The sequence below is a fragment of the Molossus molossus genome, unplaced genomic scaffold (assembly GCF_014108415.1).
Source record: "Molossus molossus isolate mMolMol1 unplaced genomic scaffold, mMolMol1.p scaffold_m16_p_1, whole genome shotgun sequence".
Lineage (NCBI taxonomy): Eukaryota > Metazoa > Chordata > Mammalia > Chiroptera > Molossidae > Molossus > Molossus molossus.
Window position 1 is genome coordinate 2983630 of NW_023425344.1, and position 13348 is coordinate 2996977.

Consider the following 13348-nt stretch of genomic DNA (forward strand, 5'->3'; position numbering starts at 1 on the left):
AGCTACTTGCCGCTCTCTTTCTAATGTTCGCTCTCTCCATGGTTCGTGTGAGGGTCTCCCCGCCAGGATGAGAGCCGCAGGGAAGTGGCCGCGTCTGGTTTGCGGCTGTCCTGCCCGGGCCCCAGCGGGTGGTGCTTGCAGTGAGCGCTCAGTCAAGACCTGTTAGCGGCCCGAGGGAGTGGGCACTCCCTGCTTCCTTCCACCCACCAGGGACCGTGCTTGTTACTTATAATTTCATTTAAGCCTGACCCCTTGACCTCGAAGAACCCCTACATTAACTTTAAACATGTGGATAGGATGTATGCCCATCATCCATGGAAGGAAATTAGGGTCCAGTGAAGAGGTGAGATTGTTCAAGGTCCTGCACCGAGTGGGAATGGCAAACCTTGTCCCTGGCCTTCTGATGTCACACGCAGCCTGTTGTCAGCAGCACTCCTTGGGGTGTGGCAGCTGAGCCCTGCCACCTCCCAGGCATGTGTCACTTGTTACAAAACTGCTAAGATTTTGATGTTGGGCCACGGCTACATTCTTTGAGTATGGGAGTATGGGGTTACACATTGGCTTTTGCTTGTCCTTTCTGCATCATCCATACCCATGGTAATTAATACACCTGGTTCTTCTTCTTCCAAGTGGAGTCAGTTCAGACACCTTGGAAACAATGTGTTCGCCGTCCTTAGACGTGCATGAGTGCTGTGCTGTTCTCTTGTGACCTGCCCACCCCTGTTGGAATAGCTTTTCTTTTCCAGTTTGTCTTGACTGAACCTTTCTAGTGTCCGAGGGCCAGCTCTCCTGCACTCTTTTTCACTGGGAGTCCTTACCGATTAATTAAAGTAATGATTATGGTAACAAGTACAAGAGTTGAAAGACTGAAGCTGACTCCCAGTAGCTGTGCCACTGGACTGACGGAGCCATCTGTGGGCGCTCTGACCCGAGGGGGCATGGCACCCGTGTGCGTGGTGATTACAATTGAGACTGGGAGGCTCTGCAGGGTACGGTCCCGAAGGGCCTGTGGCCATGCTGAGTGTTTTGAAATGATCACAAAGCAACTATAAATGACTGAATCATTAATTTTTTTTTAGTGTCAGATTTATGATTGTCCAACCAGGTGTTATTTTTCATTGATTTGTTTTGTTTTTGTTTAAATTTCTTTTTTCTTTATTGATTTTTAGAGAGAGAGGAGAGAAAGATTGAAACATCGATGAGAGAGAACATCAGTTGGCCGCCTCCTGCATGTTCCCTACCTGGGATTGAGCCCGCACCCTGGGCATGTGCCCTGACCTGGAATCAAACTGGCGACTTCTTGGTGCAGGGTCGACGCTCAACACCGGCCGGACAATTTCTCATTCATTTGACACTATGGCATTTTTACCTCCATTGTGGCATAAATTGACTGAGTGCTGCCTTTACTTACTTACTTATTTTAAGATTTTAAAAAATTAACTTTTAGAGAGAAAAGAAGGGAGAGGGAGAGGGAGAAACATCAATTGGCCGCCTCCTGCGTGCCCCCTACCTGGGATTGAGCCTGCAACCTGTGCACGTGCCCCAATTGGGAATGGAACCGGGACCTCTTGGTGCACAAGACGTCGCCCAGCCGGCGGAGCCGGAGTGCTGCTTTTTATCGCAGGCATCTGTGCTGGAACTCTGGAAGTGAGCCACCTTCTCGTCTGTCCCTCTGCACCTCGCGGTGCTGTGTGCAGCCTTAGCTCTGTCCCCACGCCCCTTCCCCACAGGCTCGGAGGCCTGGCCGTCTCGCCTAGCCGGAGCTCCTCCCCACTGACCAGCAAGGTCTGCTTGTAACATCCCTTCCCTGGAACGAGAGTCCAGCCTTCTGAAGGTGGAGTTTGTGTCTGTACTCCTTTGTGCTTCCCACGTGGCTAAGTAGAAAGTGTAGTGACAACTGCAGCTCAGGGAGCATGTCAGAAGGTCTGTCTTGTCATGTCGGTGAGCTTCCCACACGAGCAATTGGAATGTGTCTGTTTTGCTCTGGAGGCCGAGTGGCAGCATCCTGTGCACTGCCGACCCCTCCGTGCAGCCATCGGGGCTTTGGAGGGGCTCATAGAAGTCCAGACTCTTCTAAATCCTGGGAATTACACGAGTGACATGTTCACCCGTCTGAGTTAGCTCCTGCTCTTCAAGGGGAGACTAGACTAGGCCAAAGTTTGTGTATGTGTAATGAAAACATTTCTGAAGAGCTATACTCTCCACCAGACCTTCGTGTCTGTTTTGTGCCAAGGCCAGGCCGTGTCACACCGGCCGTGCTGGACCCACAAATGCTGAGACAGCACTTGAAGCGGCGCCTGCGCTGGGAGACGGACCCCATCTGTGCTGACGGGCTGCGGGCCACCCAGCTCCGAGGCAGCCTGCCCTGACCCGTCGCTCTGCACAGTTGCCGACTGTGCCCGTCTCCCTCCTCTTCAGAAGAGTACCGAGTCTGCAAACGGGTGTCTCAGGCCTTCCTGGACAGCCAGAAGGGCAAGGTAGATGCCTATGGGGTGTTTGGAGGGTTGTACGATATGCAAAGTATTTCCTAGAAATATTTTTATTTAATAATTTAAGCAGCAGAGTTCTCATTGTATTTCGATGGCACAGAGGAGTAAGGTAATTCTTCCATATTTTAGAGCCAGAGCTCATGGAAATGTCACAGGTAACAATGATGTTTGTGTTGTGAATACACAGAGCAGGCATTTTACCATTTTACCTTTGTTAAGTGTGCAGTTTAGTGCATTAAGTACATTCAGAGTGTCATGCAGCCGTCACCACCGTCACCTCCAGGACTTTCCTCTCCCTAGACTGACACTGTCCCTGTAAACTCCCACCCCTCCTCCAGCCCCGGGAACCCCAGCCTACTTTCTGTGCTTATGAAACATTAAGTTTGGTCGCCAGCCCTTCCCACCTGGTCTGCTGGTTGCCTTCTCTCCTCCCTAAATACTTTCATAGCAGCTTGATTATCTCTATTTGACAGATAGGATTAGGAGGCTCTCGGAGATTATGTGACAAAAGTAGTAGGTATTTGCCCTGGCCAGTTTGGCTCAGCGGTTAGAGCGTTGGCCTGCGGTCCGGAGAGACCCGGGTTCGGTTCCCGCTAAGGGCACGTACTTCGGTTGCAGTTTGTCCCCGGCCCTGGTTGGTCGTGTGGGTGGCAGCCACTCGATGTGTCCCTTTCACATCGATGTTTCTCTCTCTCTCTTCCTCCCACTCTATCTGTACAAAAAATGGAAAAATATCCTCGGGTGAGGATAAAAAAAAAAAAAAAAAAGTAGTAGGTATTTTACCTGCTGCAGGGTTGAGACTAAAGTCCAAGATTTAAAACAACAAAAGCACCCTGGCTGGTTTGGCTCAGCATGTGGGTTTGGTTCCCTGTCAAGGGCATGTATCTGGCCCTGGCCCTGTTCAGGATCATGTGGAAGGCAACCAGTTGATGTGTCTCTCTCACATCGATGTTCCCCCGTTTCTCTCCCTTCTATTCTACCTTAAAATCAGTGGACAGATATTCTCAAGTGAGGATTAATGCAGCAGTAATCTGTTAGTTTCCCAGTGAAATCAAATGTGGTTCTTTTATGGAGGGGACATCTTGTTCCTTCTTTCCCTTGTCTTTTCAGACTCTAGGGGAGTTGAGTCTCATGTATTTCCCGTGGCATCTGTACCTTAACTGCTTCATGGCGGCACCCCAGCTACGTTCTGTCTATGCACCCCTGTGGCTGCGTGGCCTCCTCTGGGAAGCCTGCCTGCGGGTGGTGAGGGAGGGCGGCCCTGGCCCCGGCCTTCACTCTGTGGTGCACACGGAACCAGAGGAAGCCCCGCGTGTGCTCAGTGTGGAACGCAGGTCAAACAGAATGCAATGGGACGGGGGCCGTGCGGGTGCAGACGTCTGTCTTGCCCAGAAGACTACTTACTCAAAGCTCTTGATGTTAGCACTGACACCGTTTTTGCAGTTTGGACTATAAAACTTTGTTATCGATGGAAAATGACTTACTGCAGTCATCAGTTTCCCTGGAGACCTTCCAGAGGGGTGAGCCGAGGCGGAGACGTGGGGGTGCCGGCCTCTTCCTGCGGGCCTCCTGAGGGGCTCACGGCAGCGGAGGGTTGGCTGGGTGTGGCTGACCTGCGGCAGGGGCCCTCCTCTTCCTGGTCACACTCGGCCTTTTTGGGCTCTTACTCTTTTTCTTTAGTCCTCACCCCAGGGTGTTTTTCCATTTATCTTCAGATAGAGTAGGAAGGGGAGAGGGAGACACATCGATGTGAGAAAGACACATGGATTGGGTACCTCCCACACGACCCTGACCATGGCCGCGGATTGAGCTGTAACCGAGGTACGTGCCCTTGACCAGAACTGAACCTGCGACTCATTGGTCCGCGGGTCGACGCTCCAACTGCTGAGCCAAACCAGCCAGGGCTTGTTACTCTTAATGAAAGTAAATCGCTGCAGCCACCGCATGTAGAGAATTTAAATCAGGAAATGACTCCTGATCCTAGTCTGGAATCAGGTCTCATTGTCTATGGGTGTTTTTGTGTAAAGGACTGAATGATAAATTGGGGTGGGAAGAGAGGGAGGCGGTGGGGAGCAGCAGACAGGAGAGGGGAGGTGTTGAACGTGCCGTGTGCAGGCGGCGCGGGGACACGTGGCTCCTCGGGAAGGGACGGATCTGCACGTGATACGGAAGCAGTTGGTGTGGCAAAGTAGCCTTAGTGGGCTGATAAGTTCCTGGTGCCTCCTGCCTCGGTTTGGCTGGGTCCCCGCAGCAGTAAGCACTGAGGGATGTGGTCCTGCCAGGTGTCATTCCTGCTGGCTCGCAGCCTCCGGCAGGGCTCAGTACCAACTCTGGCTGACTTCGGGCTTCCCCCTGACCAGTTCTGAGCAGGTGTGACCTGGCCAAGGTCTTTCATCTCGAGAGCCTCAGTTTCATTCATAAAATCATAATCAAAATACCAACATCTCTGATATTTTCTGAACAAGAGAAGATATGTATGAAGTATCCCTGAACAGTGACTAGCACGTGGTAGGCAAACAATAAATGGTGGTTATTGTGTTAAATTGTTGAACTAATAGAATAATTACTATATTTATACCACATAGTTTTATAAACATAATATTTGTTATCATTAGTGGAAAAAGAAAACTCTGTGAGGCCTTTCCTTAAAGTATCAAAGGTAAATACCAGTGACTTTTCTTTCTAAAAAGGTGGGGATTAAGTGCAGGCAATATCGAGAGCCCAGCAAACTGCACGTTGTGTTCCCATCCAGCTGGAAGGACCGGCTGTGCTGGGGGACGCGGGCCCCGAAGGAGAAAGGACGGTGCCTCAAGGCACAGACGATGCCCCGACTGAAAGGCAGCCTGCGCTGGAGCACTCGTTCAGGGAGAAATCCTTTGGTGACTTTGAAAGTTGTTAGTATCTGGCACTGTGCCATTTCTACTTCCTATGCTAGAGCAGAGGACTCACTGTTTGAGGAAAATGTCTTGTCTTTCTTCCTGTGTGGAAGGAGGCTGTCGGGTAGACTGCACCCCTATTCTGTCAGATGTGTTGTGAGAGCCAGCCCAGGACAGCGCTGGTGGACCATGCAGGGCGGGTGTCTTCTGGTGGCGAGGGAAGATGGCAGGACCCAGTGAGGGGGACACCTCGCCGATGTGCAGTGTTGTCATTTGCAAGGGACTTCCTGAAATTTCTCCTCTAGCCACAGATTGTAATGTAATTTACTGTGTAGTGAGGACACAGAGTCAACTCTCACTAAAAGTTTGAAATAGATGAAGCTGGCTTTGTGCAAATAGCAGAAGTGGACTTCGAGAGCCAATTGGACAGCAGACTGGCCGTTACCCAACTCCTTCGCTTGCCGGCAAGGAGGCTGGGCTGGTCCCGGGCCTGCGTGCTCTCGGGGCTGGGCCTGCACGGGGTGCCTGCCGAGTGCTTGAGTCCATCCCCTCTTGTTCCCTGCTTGCCTTTGGTTCTCCAGGGTCCCTGTTAGAAACCTGTCTTCCTGTTTTGTACCTTTAAAAATTCCTGTTAATTGTGCTTTCAGTGAATTCTTACCCTTTGGGAAGGGCCTGAAGGAAGGGTTTCCTCTCAGTGGTGTGACCTTGCAGGCGGGCACCTCTTTTTAGCCTCTCCTGTGTCGCCCTGAACAACCACAGTCCCTCTGCCTGGGGGTGCCCACCTGCGGCTGGTTCGGGACAGCTGGCATCTGGGAGTGCAGTGCAGTCCCTCTGCCTGGGGGTGCCCACCTGCGGCTGGTTCGGGACAGCTGGCATCTGGGAGTGCAGTGCAGTCCCTCTTCCCGGAGGTGCCCACCTGCGGCTGGTTTGGGACAGCTGGCATCTGGGAGTGCAGTGCAGCCCCTCTGCCCGGGGGTGCCCACCTGCGGCTGGTTCAGGACAGCTGGCGTCTGGAAGTGCAGTGCAGTCCCTCTTCCTGGGGGTGCCCACCTGCGGCTGGTTTGGGACAGCTGGCATCTGGGAGTGCAGTGCAGTCCCTCTGCCCGGGGGTACCCACCTGCGGCTGGTTCGGGACAGCTGGCGTCTGGGAGTGCAGTGCAGGTCCGTTTGGAGAGAGAGCATGGTCCTCTAGAAGTTGTTTAATGTTTTTTCTAATTTAAAAATGATAAATACTGTAGAAAATCCAAGCTATATAGATATGCATGAAAAAGAGGCAACCGCACATTGGTGTTTCGGTGAAGTCCTGTCTTTGTAGGTATGTGAACATGACACATTGTAGGTGGGAGCGCTCAGGACGCTTCCCTTCACAGAGCCGTGTCGAGTGCGGTCTCTCGAGCAAGCGGCTGTGGAATGTCCACTCGGTGTGTCAGTGCATCTAAGCAGGCTTCTCTCTGGGGACATTTACATGTTAGGTTTTGCTGAACTAACTTTTAATGAACATCTTTATACATTTTTGCTAGCATGACCTTTGATCCTCTTGGCATATATTCCCGGCAGTGGGATTATGGGAGCTGAGGCATGCCATCGCAAGGCTGTGCAAACGCATGGCCACCAGGAGGGCCTGGAGAACCCATCAGCTCAGAGGGAGGGCTCACGTCTGTGTGTGGCTTGCAGCGCCGGGAGGGGGTCTGAGCTGTGCCCTGGCCATGGCTGCATCGGCCACTGCACTCAGGAGCCCTTCCAGGTAGACAGCACAGCACCTGTCTCACACACGAGGAGAGCGAGGTCGGAGTCTCAGCCTGCCCAAGTGGACGCCTCTCAGCGACAGCTGGTCTGCGAACACTGGCCTGTCTGCTCTTTCTCATGTCCGTGTTCCCTGTTTCTCTTCTGTGACTCATTCACATTGCTCACATTCTGTAAACAAATTGGAAGATATTGCTGAGAATAGCGGAGAGGCTTGAACTAAAGATCTATCAAGTTTCAAGTAGAACAGCGTTCAAAGACATCACAGGGTATCTATAAATAGTCTCTCGGACGTGAAGTCCCCGCACTTCTCCTGTAACAGCCCTGCCCCGAGTGCTCACGATGGTTGATCCAGCTCTCACAGGAAGCTGGAACACCTCCATTTCAGGAATGAAGGCAGTGAATCAAACAGCCCTTTTCCAAAAGCAACAAGCAGAGCTCTTACCCGGGGGCGGCTCCTGTTCACACCTTGCCCGGGCGCAGCTGTGTCTCAGGTTCTGTTGCAAGCGTTCCCTCCTCAGGAAGAAGGGAAAGACCTGGCTCGGGGCAGCGTGAGACCACAGAGCGAGGTGGCCAGGAAGCCAGCCTTGGGCAAGGAGGGCGAGGAACCAGGGTTGTTAGGGAAGAGGACTCGGTGTGAGGCAGACACCGTGGATACGGAAGGACGGGAAGGACGGGTGCAGATGAGCTTGAATTGCCTGCTCTGCCTGCGGGAGGGCAGTGTGGGCGGAGTGCTCGGGGACGAGCCCTGTGAGGACTGGGGGCAGGGCTGTTACAGGGGAAGTGCGGGGACTTCACGTCCAGAGACTATTTATAGACACCCTGTGATGTCTTTGAACGCTGTTCTACTTGAAACTTAACTGGATAGATCTTTAGTTCGGGCCTCTCCGCTATTCTCAGCGACATCTTCCAATTTGTTTACAGAATGCGAATGAGTCACAGAAGGGAAATAGAGGGAACACGGACATGAGAAAGTGTTGAGCAGACAGGCCAGTGTTCGCAGACCAGCTGTCGCTGAGGGGCGTCCACTTGGGCAGGCTGAGACTCCGGCCTCGCTCTCCTCGTGTGTGAGACAGGCGCTGTGCTGTCTACTGGAAGGGCTCCTGAGTGCAGTGGCCGATGCAGCCATGGCCAGGGCACAGAGCAGGTGTTCGGCTCCTGTGGGCTCCTTCTCTTAGGCTCTTTCCTTGGCGTCAGGACCAGTACGCCTGTAGGTGTTTGTAGGAAGAGAGGTCGGCACACATTGGAGTCTTCGCTTGGGGAGAGGAAGGGGCTTCCGCAGGTCCTGGGACCAGGTGGCACCTGGAGAGTCCTGAGCCCGCCGCTGCCCTGCGCTCCAGGTCGGGGTTGCAGCACTGGGCCTGCTCGCAGAGTCCGACAGGAGCCTGATGGGATCGGTGTCTGTCACAGCAGGCTGCTTGTCCTGAGGACATTCCCAGTGTCCTTAGAGAGTGGCGCCTAGGTGGCTTCCCTTTTCTAACAGAGCCTTGGTAATGTTGGGGCATGGAGATGGTGGGCACACCCCTCATGTACTCCGCCCTCCTTCCCTGGTGCAGTGGGTCAGAGCCCATCCCGCTTCCCAGAGCTCCCAGCTCAGCATGGAGATGGTGGGCACACCCCTCATGTACTCCGCCCTCCTTCCCTGTGCAGTGGGTCAGAGCCCATCCCGCTTCCCAGAGCTCCCAGCTCAGCATGGAGATGGTGGGCACACCCCTCATGTACTCCGCCCTCCTTCCCTGGTGCAGTGGGTCAGAGCCCATCCCGCTTCCCAGAGCTCCCAGCTCAGGGGTGGGCCTGGAAGGAGAAACCAGCCCTGGAGACCTTGCTGGGTCAGCGGTGTGGGGACAGTTGTGGGACGAAAGTGAGGCACCTGTGCTAGTTCTGGGGGTGTGCATCACCCAGTTTCACTTAGGAAGGGGATATGGTGCCGGAGCTGGGTGTGCGAGGCGCTCGTGGGACCTGGGCTGCACGTCTGGTCACCACCAGCAGCTGTGCCGGGTGAGTGGCCTGTGGCTAGGACCGGGCTGGGTTGGACGTGAGCAGGAAAGTCAGAGACCAGTCAGGAGCGGAACTCCAGAACCTCTTCGTAGGGTGAAAGATGGCATTTTCTTCTAGTGACACTGTTGTCTCCTTTGTCCCCAGCCCCCCGACAGTGGGCCACCCCCGCTGCCGACGTCCTCGCTCCCAGAGGGGTATTATGAGGAGGCCGTGCCACTGAGTCCTGGGAAAGCTCCGGAATACATCACGTCAAGTGAGTGTCGGGTCCGTGGACGTGGGGGGGGGGGGCAGGCTTCTCTGGGCATGAGGGGATGGGGCATCCCAAACACTGGACGTGTGGGGTACGTAGAGAGGGCTGGGAAAGTCGAAGGTGTCTTCCAAGCACCTCAGGGAATTCAGATTGCCATGACTCAGCAGAGTGAGGTCTCATTGGCTTGGAAACGTGTCCAAGTAACACCGGTTCCCTGTGGTCAGAAGGAAAGGATTCTTTGTGGCCTGTCCTGATGGGTCTCCCTGTGTCCTGGACAGTGTTCACTGCCATGATGAGCGTGTCCACAAGGCTCAAAGTCAGGGCACCGGTGGGCAGCTCCACAGGGCTGCTGCTGTTCAGCAGGTTCCCAGCCGTTCCGCCTGAGCGCGAGCTGCCGCCTGGGGACTCTCAGAAGCTGCTCCCTCTCAGCACCCAGCTCGCCCAGCTCTAGGGCGACACGCGGGCCCCGACAGCCTTTCGGCACTGCCTCCGGAGTGGCCTCCGTGCCCCTGCGGCTGCCCTCGTCACGGTGCTCTGCCAGCAGCGCGTGCTCGCCTAATGGCGTGGGGGGGCCGCTGGCGACGGGCGCAGCCCTGCGCTTGTGCCAGGAGAGCTGCACGGGCTCCCCACAGGCGTCCTCCACAGGCGGAACTGCCCCGTCTCCTGTGCACCTGTCCTCCGGTCCAGCGCTGTCGCCGTAGTCTATGTCACCTGGTCTCTGCTACACGGAGACTGAGTTTGCTGCTTTCTCCCAGGCTGTAGGCCCCGCTCACTGGGTTGTCCAGGACACGCCCCGCCACGCCCTTTTTCTGCTCCTGAAGAGGGATGAATGGAGCCCAGGCAGGCTGGACAGTGGGCCCTGCAGGGCAAGGGGCCTTCCCTAGGGCACCAGGCCTGTGTTCTCAGCTCCCAGAAAAGTCCCCACAAGCACTAAGCCCAGTGTCAATAAATATTTGTCAAACCCAGACGGCGAAAAAGGACGGTCTAGCAAGGAGGTTAGGAAATACTGGTGTTGATCTTTAAGTTAAATACTTGAATTCCTTTTTTATTTAAGAGCTATTTGGGAAAAACTCAAGTACTTTGTTTCATCTACTTCAGAAGATAGTAACTTAGTTAGAAAACAGCAAATAAAATGACTTGAAGTGGTTCAGAACTTGATTGGTTTCTTTCTAAGAGCAATGAATAAACAAGTTTCTGATGAGGGTCTTTCCCAGCATCTGGAACATCATGTTCTACCTTCCCCACCCCTCCCCTCCCCCCATGCTTTCAGGGTTAGGCGTGGACAGTTGTTTGTTTGACTTTGGGGGCCTCTGGTACCTTTTGGCCTGAGAAGCCACACATGGTGGGTGTGTCGTGTCCTGTCCTTCAGAGAAGCCACTCCTCAGTTGCTGAATGATGGACAACTTTTATTGAACTAGTTCCACACGCAGGAGTAATAGGGACACATGCTTGGGAAACAGCGAGTCAGAGGTGCGAGTGCCCTGTAGCTGCTTTAATCAGATGTCTGGTTCCATGACCTGCGGGCCTGGAGGGGCCATGCTGCCTTCGCTCACTGCAGACTGCAGCAGCCTTGCTGAGCCCTGTGTCAGAACCTCGTGCATGCTGGGGAGTGAATGTCATTGTGGAGGAGCCCTTGGCAGGACTGGCCATCAGGAAGAAAGGCTGCATGAGGACTGGGAAAGAGGAGCGACAGATTTAAACCTACTTGCGTCTCTCATTTCCTCCAAACCTGGTGATGTGGGTGAGCTGCAGTCCCACAGAGCTGCAGCAGCTGGCCTGGACTCAGAAGAGACCCTGCAGGAGCCGTGTGCCCCCGACTGCCCGCACCGACACGGAGGGCCAGCAGTCTGGGACCAGGGCGTGTGCTGCCATGCCTGGCCTCCGTGCTGGCAGCGGGCCCCTGCTGCCTTCCAGTGGCTCGCTAATGTCTCTTGTGGCCAGCCCGAACTCAGCCTCGTCCAAGAACGGGGATTTGGGGAAATGTCACTGCATTCCTGCTCAGTGGAAACCATCACCGTTTGTTTTCGGGCAACTTGGCACCCCTGCCCAGCTCTCCTAACCACAGCGGACTTCCCAGTAAAGACAACAGCAAAATCATGGCTCAGCCTGGCACCATGCAGCTGCTGCCTGTGCCATGGAAACCCCCTAACTCCCCCAAGGACACACAGTCCATTCATCCGCTCGGGGGGCGGCCGTGCTCCCCAGCTGAGTCACCCTGTCCCCGTTGAGGCCTCCGCCTACTGTTGCCGCTGCTCATGTTGGACGGGAGAGGCGAAGGAGATACCTTGCTCATCGTGCACATAAGGCGCAGCTAGTTCAGTCCTCACCCCACAGCCAGCCCGTCACAGCTGCTTCTCAGCTTCCTCCGGCCTGTGCAGGGTGGAGGGCACATATCCAGGACATTCCGATTGTCCATCCCGTTCACTGTCCACACAACCTGCGACCCCGGTCCTCAGCGCCACGGGCCCCCCACATTCTTCTTGGTGCGGGCCGCAGTATTACACAGGACTCTTAATCGGTCCCCAATCTCTCTGTCACCCCAGCTCAGTCCCCTCTCCATGCTGTTACCAGAGTTCCCTCTTCGGTCCCCTGAGTGTCTTGCTCAAAATCCTTCCTGACTTCTTTTTCATGATTTAAAATTCCACGTCAGCCTCCCATCTTTCTCTCCCGCTGGTGACAGCTCTGTGTGAGGCTGGGAGTGCAGGCGTGCTGCTGAGCACAGCCCCGCAGCCCTGGTGCGGGCACGGTGCTGTCCTGGGGGAGGCCTGCCGCTGCCACTGCTTTCTCCAGACTGCGCAGCCGGTCGGTTCCCGAAGCCTCCTTATCTGCCCTTCGTCATCGCTAGGGGTTCGTTCCTCAAGCACATTGGAAAAGTGAATGCCTTCCAGATGCCTCCAGGGTGGAGGGGAACGCAGAGAGGCATCAGACAGGGCCTCGAGGAGCTTGTCATCCAGCAGGGATGATAATAGTGCCGACCGTCAGCGACCGTGCCGACCGTCAGCGACTGTGCCGACTGTCACTGCCAGCCGTCAGTGTTGACCGTTAGTGCCAACCATCAGCGACAGTGCTGACCAATAGCGACCGTGCCGACCATCAGTATTAGTGCCAACTGTCCATCACTGCTGTCTGCTAACCACTGGCTGTGCCAGCCCCCCCAGGGCTTTGCAGGTGTACTTTATGTCCATGTAACAGCTTTTCCTTCTGCAAGTGTGTGTGCGCTTCCTGCACCAGGTATTTGCACCTGCTGGGGCGACCATTTCCAACAAGGAGGTCTCCCTTCTCGTGGGGGCTTGTGGCCTGATGTGGTAGACAGACAGGCACAAGGACAGTGCAGAGGGAGAAGTTTCGAGTTGGGTGCTGTGGAAGCACCCAGGAGGGGCATTGCACCCCGTGTCTTAGCTCAGCCAGCCACAACAGAATGCCACAGACGGAGTGACAAAAGACCAGGCATTTGCTTTCTCACAGTTCTGGAGGTGGGAGTCCGAGAGTGGGCGCAGCGTGGCCAGGTCTGGTGAGGGCTCTCTCCTGGTTACAGACGCCGTCTCTCCGTGTCCTCACGAGGCAGAGCGCTCAAGATCTCCCCTCTTCCCGTCCTGTAAGCTCACAGCCCTATTGGAGTAGGGCCCCGTGCATCTAACCTTACTGAATCTCCACTGTCTTCGAAAAGCTCTTTCTCTCGCGTGAATTTAAGTGTTAGCATGTTGCAGAGTGAGGAGGAGAGGTGTGAAAGTCCTAAGGGTGACCTGAAGGAGAGGGGTGGCCTCGGGTTGGATCTTGAACCTTAGGAAGGGCTGGTGCAGGTGGTGATGCCAACAGAGGAGGACCATGCAGCCCAGAAAGAACTTGAACACAAAGGTGTGGGCTTGGAAGTGCAAGGACCTCTGTGGGCGGGGTCTCGGCTGGCGGACCACACTTGGAATGGGCTAATGCTCGCCGGCCAGAACATGGCGAGGACCCAGTGAGGCAGGGTCTGCTGAGCGCCCCGCCAGTAC

At 54.9% G+C, this 13348-nt stretch overlaps 1 protein-coding gene across 3 annotated transcripts in view; it reads left to right on the forward strand.

Annotated features, from left to right (window-relative positions):
- AFAP1 (actin filament associated protein 1) overlaps window positions 1-13348 on the forward strand; it is a 114849-nt gene that overhangs the window by 47437 nt on the left and 54064 nt on the right. For all 3 annotated transcript variants that reach the window (XM_036242003.1, XM_036242007.1, XM_036242011.1), the window contains one exon: window positions 9251-9359. In XM_036242003.1, the coding sequence (XP_036097896.1) occupies window positions 9251-9359 (109 nt within the window). The remainder of the gene's footprint in view (window positions 1-9250; window positions 9360-13348) is intronic.